The sequence below is a fragment of the Colletes gigas genome, unplaced genomic scaffold (assembly GCF_013123115.1).
Source record: "Colletes gigas isolate AHSC1104 unplaced genomic scaffold, ASM1312311v1 Colletes_gigas_Sc00068, whole genome shotgun sequence".
In the NCBI taxonomy this organism is placed as follows: domain Eukaryota; kingdom Metazoa; phylum Arthropoda; class Insecta; order Hymenoptera; family Colletidae; genus Colletes; species Colletes gigas.
The window spans coordinates 359,181-368,078 of record NW_025106697.1 but is presented as its reverse complement, the minus strand read 5'-3'; the positions used below and the strand labels follow the sequence as shown (position 1 = coordinate 368,078).

At 43.7% G+C, this 8,898-nt stretch overlaps 1 protein-coding gene across 1 annotated transcript; it reads left to right on the top strand.

Annotated features, from left to right (window-relative positions):
• Positions 1 to 553: 553 nt before the first annotated feature.
• Positions 554 to 3,818, top strand: LOC122403658 (zinc finger protein rotund-like). The gene has a single exon (XM_043407296.1). It carries the CDS (start codon positions 608 to 610, stop codon positions 1,709 to 1,711), a length of 1,104 nt encoding a protein of 367 aa, XP_043263231.1. The 5' UTR covers positions 554 to 607; the 3' UTR covers positions 1,712 to 3,818.
• Positions 3,819 to 8,898: the final 5,080 nt, after the last annotated feature.

Here is an 8,898-nt window from a genome sequence, read left to right as displayed (position 1 = left end):
GAGGAGACGAAATAAAAAGACCATGGAAGGGGAATTAAGAGTAGAGAAGGCGAGAGAGAGAGAGGATCTGTATGCGGTAGCTGAAGCCAGTCAGTCAGGTATGCCCGGAGGCTAGGCCATGATAGACAAGGTCATCCTCTCCCCGCCTTTGCGCGTACGGCTCCGGCTACCGTCAGCCCATACATTTATTTATTTATAAATACACCGCGGCGATCGGCTAATGCGCCAACACACCGGCGAGGGAAGGAGGAAGCGGAGCAGTCGATAGAAGGAGAACCGACTGTCCCAAGACGATGGAACCCCTTCACCTGTCGATCGGCTCTTTCATTATTCGGTTAATCGCCGCGCAAATCCTTGGAAAAGTCACCGCCGTTTTCTCGCCTCACTATCCATCAAAATAGACGATCCTGCGTCCTCACTATCTCTGTATCGATGAAATATAGAAAAAGAATATTGCACGAGTTGTCTACTTTACGTTCCCAATTCCTCCTGTGTACTCCTGTCTGTAGAAATAGGCGTTATTTTAGTTGCATATTTGACGGTGGATGGTTTCTGTTCGCAGATCTTCGGTAGCAAGGCGGATCTGCAGCTCCACACGCAGATCCACATGCGAGAGGCGAAGCCGTACAAGTGCACCCAGTGCTCGAAGGCGTTCGCGAACTCCTCGTACCTGTCGCAGCACACCAGGATCCACCTGGGCATCAAGCCGTACCGCTGCGAGATTTGCCAGCGGAAGTTCACCCAACTGAGCCACCTACAGCAGCACATCCGCACGCACACCGGCGACAAACCGTACAAGTGCCGGCATCCAGGCTGCACGAAGGCGTTCAGCCAGCTAAGCAACCTACAGAGCCACTCCCGGTGCCACCAGACCGACAAGCCGTACAAGTGTAACTCCTGCTACAAGTGCTTCTCCGACGAGCCCAGCCTGCTCGAGCACATACCGAAGCACAAGGAATCGAAGCACCTTAAGACGCACATCTGCCAGTACTGCGGCAAGAGTTACACGCAGGAGACCTACCTGGCGAAGCACATGCAGAAACACGCGGAGAGGACGGACAAGAGACCGCCGATCATCGGTACCGGGCTCAGGCCGTCCATACACGCGATGGCGGCCCACCATCAGGATCACTACTGGCCCAAGGTCAGCCCGGACTCCGTGATCAGCGACCTCCACGAACGACTGCCGCACCATCACACCGACTACCATCAGAACCAGAACCCGGAGATGCTGTTACCTGGCCACGGTCACCGCGGCGACTCCCTGGAGAACGATTCCAGGCAACAGACGCCGCAGCCGGGCGCTAACCATCATCCGAACAGCAGTTCGGCGTTCACGCCGATATCCTCGATCTCTATAAACTCGATCTCTTCTATGCAGCACTCGTTGAACCCGTTGAATCACTTGCACTACCCGGGCAGCCATCATCCAGCTTCCAGGCCGTACCTCTACGAAGCGTTCAACTCGACGCAGAAGTCCTCGCCGGCCTCGTCCTCGTCCGGCGTGACGCCCGGCACCACCAGCAACCAGAACGCGACCTCGTTCCCCAACCAGCTGATCAGCCTGCATCAGATCAGGAATTACGCGCACCAACCGAACCTCGGTAACCTAGGGAACCTGGGGAACCTGGGGAACCTCAGCAATCTGAGCAACCTAAGCGCGACGATGGAGAGCCACGCTCTCCTCGGCGGACTCAAGGAGAAACAGTAACTCCGGCTGGTCTTGGAGATTAGGAGCAACTGTTATTTCTCCTCGGTTTCTTCATTCTTCTTGTCCTCCTCGTCCACGTTTCCATTACTCGACGCGGTGCTTATCCTCCGATCGTCGTTCACTATTCCGAAAGGATGGATCATTCGTCGAGCTACGTCGCTCTCTACCTTCCGTTACCCACGTTCCCCTGGTCCAACTCTTCTCAGAACCGTTTAGAAGCCTGTTCACGAGTGACTCCGAATCGTTCCTGTTTTCGTTTTAAACGCGGTGCCAGGGGGGTGGGCGTGTGGTGACTGTTCGCGCCGGGACCCTTGAAAGAATGCTCTTCATTTCCTATTTTTTTTTGTTTCACAGTTTTCAATTTTAGTCCAAGGTTCGTTTTCTTTTACGTTTTTTAGCAGCTTTCTTTTCATCGGTCGTGGGCTTTAGGTAGCAGAGGGTTCCCGTGTCGAACGCAAATCGGTCAGGCGACTTTTAATCGTTTTAATGCTACCGGGCATCCATGCATGAAGAGCGAATATTAGAAAGTACGCTCGCCGCCGTATCGATCGCGAGAGGCCTCCCGTATCCGTCGCTCGTCGTCGAGATCGATCGCGATCGCCGGTCAGCGCTCGCCGCTGATTAACTTTCACGTTTCGAAGTTAGTTAGAAAGTAACCCCGGGAATGATTACCGGGATAACCGCGTTTCTCGGTAATCTTCGGAACGAATAGTCACCCGGGAGACGGGAGAGGATGATCCCTGGCACCGGGTTACGCCTTACCTAAATTACTTTCGCGGAACGTCGTCCTCGGAGTTCCACGCGAAGGCTTTCTTCGTCCTTTAGCGCTCCTCTTCTGAACGATCTCCTTAGATTAATTACACGGAGCCACCTCTCGCGTCCAGAAGCCAACTTATCTTCTCTGTCTTTGATTCGTCATCGAGCAGGACACCATCGATGACGCGCGCGCGTACGAATATGTACCTTTTGGTTTTGAACACTGTTTTGGTAGACATTTTAGTTTAACGTTGTTTGGCGTATTGTTCGAAAGCTGCTTTAACCCTTTGCACTACGAATTATGTTCAGAGTTTGTTACCAGCGGCTCCCAATGCTTTTAAGTGTTTTATTTGAAATTTATCTGTTGAAATAGGTGTTTTATTTACACTGTTGTTGTATTTTCTCATTTTCAAGTGTAAGAGTGGGACTTGGCGAAGGAGCTTCTGAGGTGAAAATTGATGAAGGAGTGCAAAGGGTTGAATCGTACGTGTTTCGATTTTTCTTTATTTTGGATGTTCGGTTTCAGCGTCGAGAGGCGTGTGCTTTGAAAGAGAGGAACTTTTAGGTTTAATCGGGACACGGTGACCTGACTTACGACCTATCTGCAATTTTACTTTACCGTTTGGGTAGTGTAACTTCAAAGGGATGATTCAGCGAGGAGATCTGCGTTTATTTGATGAATGTTAATTAATTCGTACGAATTTGGTAATTGATTTGGATGGGAATTGGTCATTTGAACAGATTGTTTTAGTCTTGATCTCGTTGTTTGTTGCAAAACAGTTGATTTGTGGATATCCTTTGAAAAGATCAAGAACAAATCAAATTTATCTCTTAAAATAATGCTATGGTAGTTGCAGAGCAACTCTGGATCAGTTCCTATTTTGATTCTGGGTTTTATAGTAACCTAGAAGACATTCCATAGAGTCCATGATATGTCTTAACAATGTCTTAGGTTCAAAATTAATTTCCTGAAACATGGATGACGATTTCTTTCGCGATAACTGTTAGGTTGAAGCTTGAAGACTTGAAGGCTCATGATAAATATCAAATTTCTTATAAAGAATCAGGTTTTGTCACGAGTTGGCTAAAGTTTGAAGATTTAACCATAGTTGTTAGTCAATTGGATGAGCTACAAGCTGGCTGTCTTGAAGATCTCTCTTAAAACGATGATTCGAACGTAGCTGTTGCAAAACTGTTGCTCCCCATCTTAGTTTTCAAGCTTTTCCTCACGTTTCAAAGAGTCAATGATGAACCATAATAAATTCCTTGAAACAACGTCCACTGACAAGCTAGCTGTCTCGAAGTTCTCTCTTAAAACGATGATTCGAACGTAGCTGTTACAAAACTGTTGTTCCCCATCAAATTAATTTCTTATAACGAGGATCAGGTTTTGTCACGAGACTGTTGGTTATAGTTTGAAGATTCAACCATAGTCGTTGTATAATCCATTGGATGAGGCTCCATCACAGTTCTAAATTTCACTACTAGCTAGCTGTCTCGAAGCTCTCTCTTAAAACGATGATTCGAACGTAGCTGTTGCAAAACTGTTGCTCCCCATCTTAGTTTTCAAGCTTTTTCTCACGTTTCAAAGAGTCAATGATGAACCATGATAAATTCCTTGAAACAACGTCCACTGACAAGCTAGCTGTCTCGAAGCTCTCTCTTAAAACGATGATTCGAACGTAGCTGTTACAAAACTGTTGCTCCCCATCAAATTAATTTCTTATAACGAGGATCAGGTTTTGTCACGAGACTGTTGGTTAGAGTTTGAAGATTCAACCATAGTCGTTGTATAATCCATTGGATGAGGCTCCATCACAGTTCTAAATTTCACTACTAGCTAGCTGTCTCGAAGCTCTCTCTTAAAACGATGATTCGAACGTAGCTGTTGCAAAACTGTTGCTCCCCATCTTAGTTTTCAAGCTTTTCCTCACGTTTCAAAGAGTCAATGATGAACCATGATAAATTCCTTGAAACAACGTCCACTGACAAGCTAGCTGTCTCGAAGCTCTCTCTTAAAACGATGATTCGAACGTAGCTGTTGCAAAACTGTTGTTCCCCATCAAATTAATTTCTTATAACGAGGATCAGGTTTTGTCACGAGACTGTTGGTTAGAGTTTGAAGATTCAACCATAGTCGTTGTATAATCCATTGGATGAGGCTCCATCACAGTTCTAAATTTCACTACTAGCTAGCTGTCTCGAAGCTCTCTCTTAAAACGATGATTCGAACGTAGCTGTTGCAAAACTGTTGCTCCCCATCTTAGTTTTCAAGCTTTTTCTCACGTTTCAAAGAGTCAATGATGAACCATGATAAATTCCTTGAAACAACGTCCACTGACAAGCTAGCTGTCTTGAAGCTCTCTCTTAAAACGATGATTCGAACGTAGCTGTTACAAAACTGTTGCTCCCCATCAAATTAATTTCTTATAACGAGGATCAGGTTTTGTCACGAGACTGTTGGTTAGAGTTTGAAGATTCAACCATAGTCGTTGTATAATCCATTGGATGAGGCTCCATCACAGTTCTAAATTTCACTACTAGCTAGCTGTCTCGAAGCTCTCTCTTAAAACGATGATTCGAACGTAGCTGTTGCAAAACTGTTGCTCCCCATCTTAGTTTTCAAGCTTTTTCTCACGTTTCAAAGAGTCAATGATGAACCATGATAAATTCCTTGAAACAACGTCCACTGACAAGCTAGCTGTCTCGAAGCTCTCTCTTAAAACGATGATTCGAACGTAGCTGTTACAAAACTGTTGTTCCCCATCAAATTAATTTCTTATAACGAGGATCAGGTTTTGTCACGAGACTGTTGGTTAGAGTTTGAAGATTCAACCATAGTCGTTGTATAGTCCATTGGATGAGGCTCCATCACAGTTCTAAATTTCACTACTAGCTAGCTGTCTCGAAGCTCTCTCTTAAAACGATGATTCGAACGTAGCTGTTGCAAAACTGTTGCTCCCCATCTTAGTTTTCAAGCTTTTTCTCACGTTTCAAAGAGTCAATGATGAACCATGATAAATTCCTTGAAACAACGTCCACTGACAAGCTAGCTGTCTCGAAGCTCTCTCTTAAAACGATGATTCGAACGTAGCTGTTGCAAAACTGTTGTTCCCCATCAAATTAATTTCTTATAACGAGGATCAGGCTTTGTCACGAGACTGTTGGTTAAAGTTTGAAGATTCAACCATAGTCGTTGTATAATCCATTGGATGAGGCTCTATCACAGTTCTAAATTTCACTACAAGCTAGCTGTCTCGAAGCTCTCTCTTAAAACGATGATTCGAACGTAGCTGTTGCAAAACTGTTGCTCCCCATCTTAGTTTTCAAGCTTTTCCTCACGTTTCAAAGAGTCAACGATGAACCATGATAAATTCCTTGAAACAACGTCCACTGACAAGCTAGCTGTCTCGAAGCTCTCTCTTAAAACGATGATTCGAACGTAGCTGTTGCAAAACTGTTGTTCCCCATCAAATTAATTTCTTATAACGAGGATCAGGTTTTGTCACGAGACTGTTGGTTAGAGTTTGAAGATTCAACCATAGTCGTTGTATAATCCATTGGATGAGGCTCCATCACAGTTCTAAATTTCACTACTAGCTAGCTGTCTCGAAGCTCTCTCTTAAAACGATGATTCGAACGTAGCTGTTGCAAAACTGTTGCTCCCCATCTTAGTTTTCAAGCTTTTTCTCACGTTTCAAAGAGTCAATGATGAACCATGATAAATTCCTTGAAACAACGTCCACTGACAAGCTAGCTGTCTTGAAGCTCTCTCTTAAAACGATGATTCGAACGTAGCTGTTACAAAACTGTTGCTCCCCATCAAATTAATTTCTTATAACGAGGATCAGGTTTTGTCACGAGACTGTTGGTTAGAGTTTGAAGATTCAACCATAGTCGTTGTATAATCCATTGGATGAGGCTCCATCACAGTTCTAAATTTCACTACTAGCTAGCTGTCTCGAAGCTCTCTCTTAAAACGATGATTCGAACGTAGCTGTTGCAAAACTGTTGCTCCCCATCTTAGTTTTCAAGCTTTTTCTCACGTTTCAAAGAGTCAATGATGAACCATGATAAATTCCTTGAAACAACGTCCACTGACAAGCTAGCTGTCTCGAAGCTCTCTCTTAAAACGATGATTCGAACGTAGCTGTTACAAAACTGTTGTTCCCCATCAAATTAATTTCTTATAACGAGGATCAGGTTTTGTCACGAGACTGTTGGTTAGAGTTTGAAGATTCAACCATAGTCGTTGTATAGTCCATTGGATGAGGCTCCATCACAGTTCTAAATTTCACTACTAGCTAGCTGTCTCGAAGCTCTCTCTTAAAACGATGATTCGAACGTAGCTGTTGCAAAACTGTTGCTCCCCATCTTAGTTTTCAAGCTTTTTCTCACGTTTCAAAGAGTCAATGATGAACCATGATAAATTCCTTGAAACAACGTCCACTGACAAGCTAGCTGTCTCGAAGCTCTCTCTTAAAACGATGATTCGAACGTAGCTGTTGCAAAACTGTTGTTCCCCATCAAATTAATTTCTTATAACGAGGATCAGGCTTTGTCACGAGACTGTTGGTTAAAGTTTGAAGATTCAACCATAGTCGTTGTATAATCCATTGGATGAGGCTCTATCACAGTTCTAAATTTCACTACAAGCTAGCTGTCTCGAAGCTCTCTCTTAAAACGATGATTCGAACGTAGCTGTTGCAAAACTGTTGCTCCCCATCTTAGTTTTCAAGCTTTTCCTCACGTTTCAAAGAGTCAACGATGAACCATGATAAATTCCTTGAAACAACGTCCACTGACAAGCTAGCTGTCTCGAAGCTCTCTCTTAAAACGATGATTCGAACGTAGCTGTTACAAAACTGTTGTTCCCCATCAAATTAATTTCTTATAACGAGGATCAGGTTTTGTCACGAGACTGTTGGTTAGAGTTTGAAGATTCAACCATAGTCGTTGTATAATCCATTGGATGAGGCTCCATCACAGTTCTAAATTTCACTACTAGCTAGCTGTCTCGAAGCTCTCTCTTAAAACGATGATTCGAAGGTAGCTGTTGCAAAACTGTTGCTCCCCATCTTAGTTTTCAAGCTTTTTCTCACGTTTCAAAGAGTCAATGATGAACCATGATAAATTCCTTGAAACAACGTCCACTGACAAGCTAGCTGTCTCGAAGCTCTCTCTTAAAACGATGATTCGAACGTAGCTGTTACAAAACTGTTGCTCCCCATCAAATTAATTTCTTATAACGAGGATCAGGTTTTGTCACGAGACTGTTGGTTAGAGTTTGAAGATTCAACCATAGTCGTTGTATAATCCATTGGATGAGGCTCCATCACAGTTCTAAATTTCACTACTAGCTAGCTGTCTCGAAGCTCTCTCTTAAAACGATGATTCGAACGTAGCTGTTGCAAAACTGTTGCTCCCCATCTTAGTTTTCAAGCTTTTCCTCACGTTTCAAAGAGTCAATGATGAACCATGATAAATTCCTTGAAACAACGTCCACTGACAAGCTAGCTGTCTCGAAGCTCTCTCTTAAAACGATGATTCGAACGTAGCTGTTGCAAAACTGTTGTTCCCCATCAAATTAATTTCTTATAACGAGGATCAGGTTTTGTCACGAGACTGTTGGTTAGAGTTTGAAGATTCAACCATAGTCGTTGTATAATCCATTGGATGAGGCTCCATCACAGTTCTAAATTTCACTACTAGCTAGCTGTCTCGAAGCTCTCTCTTAAAACGATGATTCGAACGTAGCTGTTGCAAAACTGTTGCTCCCCATCTTAGTTTTCAAGCTTTTTCTCACGTTTCAAAGAGTCAATGATGAACCATGATAAATTCCTTGAAACAACGTCCACTGACAAGCTAGCTGTCTTGAAGCTCTCTCTTAAAACGATGATTCGAACGTAGCTGTTACAAAACTGTTGCTCCCCATCAAATTAATTTCTTATAACGAGGATCAGGTTTTGTCACGAGACTGTTGGTTAGAGTTTGAAGATTCAACCATAGTCGTTGTATAATCCATTGGATGAGGCTCCATCACAGTTCTAAATTTCACTACTAGCTAGCTGTCTCGAAGCTCTCTCTTAAAACGATGATTCGAACGTAGCTGTTGCAAAACTGTTGCTCCCCATCTTAGTTTTCAAGCTTTTTCTCACGTTTCAAAGAGTCAATGATGAACCATGATAAATTCCTTGAAACAACGTCCACTGACAAGCTAGCTGTCTCGAAGCTCTCTCTTAAAACGATGATTCGAACGTAGCTGTTACAAAACTGTTGTTCCCCATCAAATTAATTTCTTATAACGAGGATCAGGTTTTGTCACGAGACTGTTGGTTAGAGTTTGAAGATTCAACCATAGTCGTTGTATAGTCCATTGGATGAGGCTCCATCACAGTTCTAAATTTCACTACTAGCTAGCTGTCTCGAAG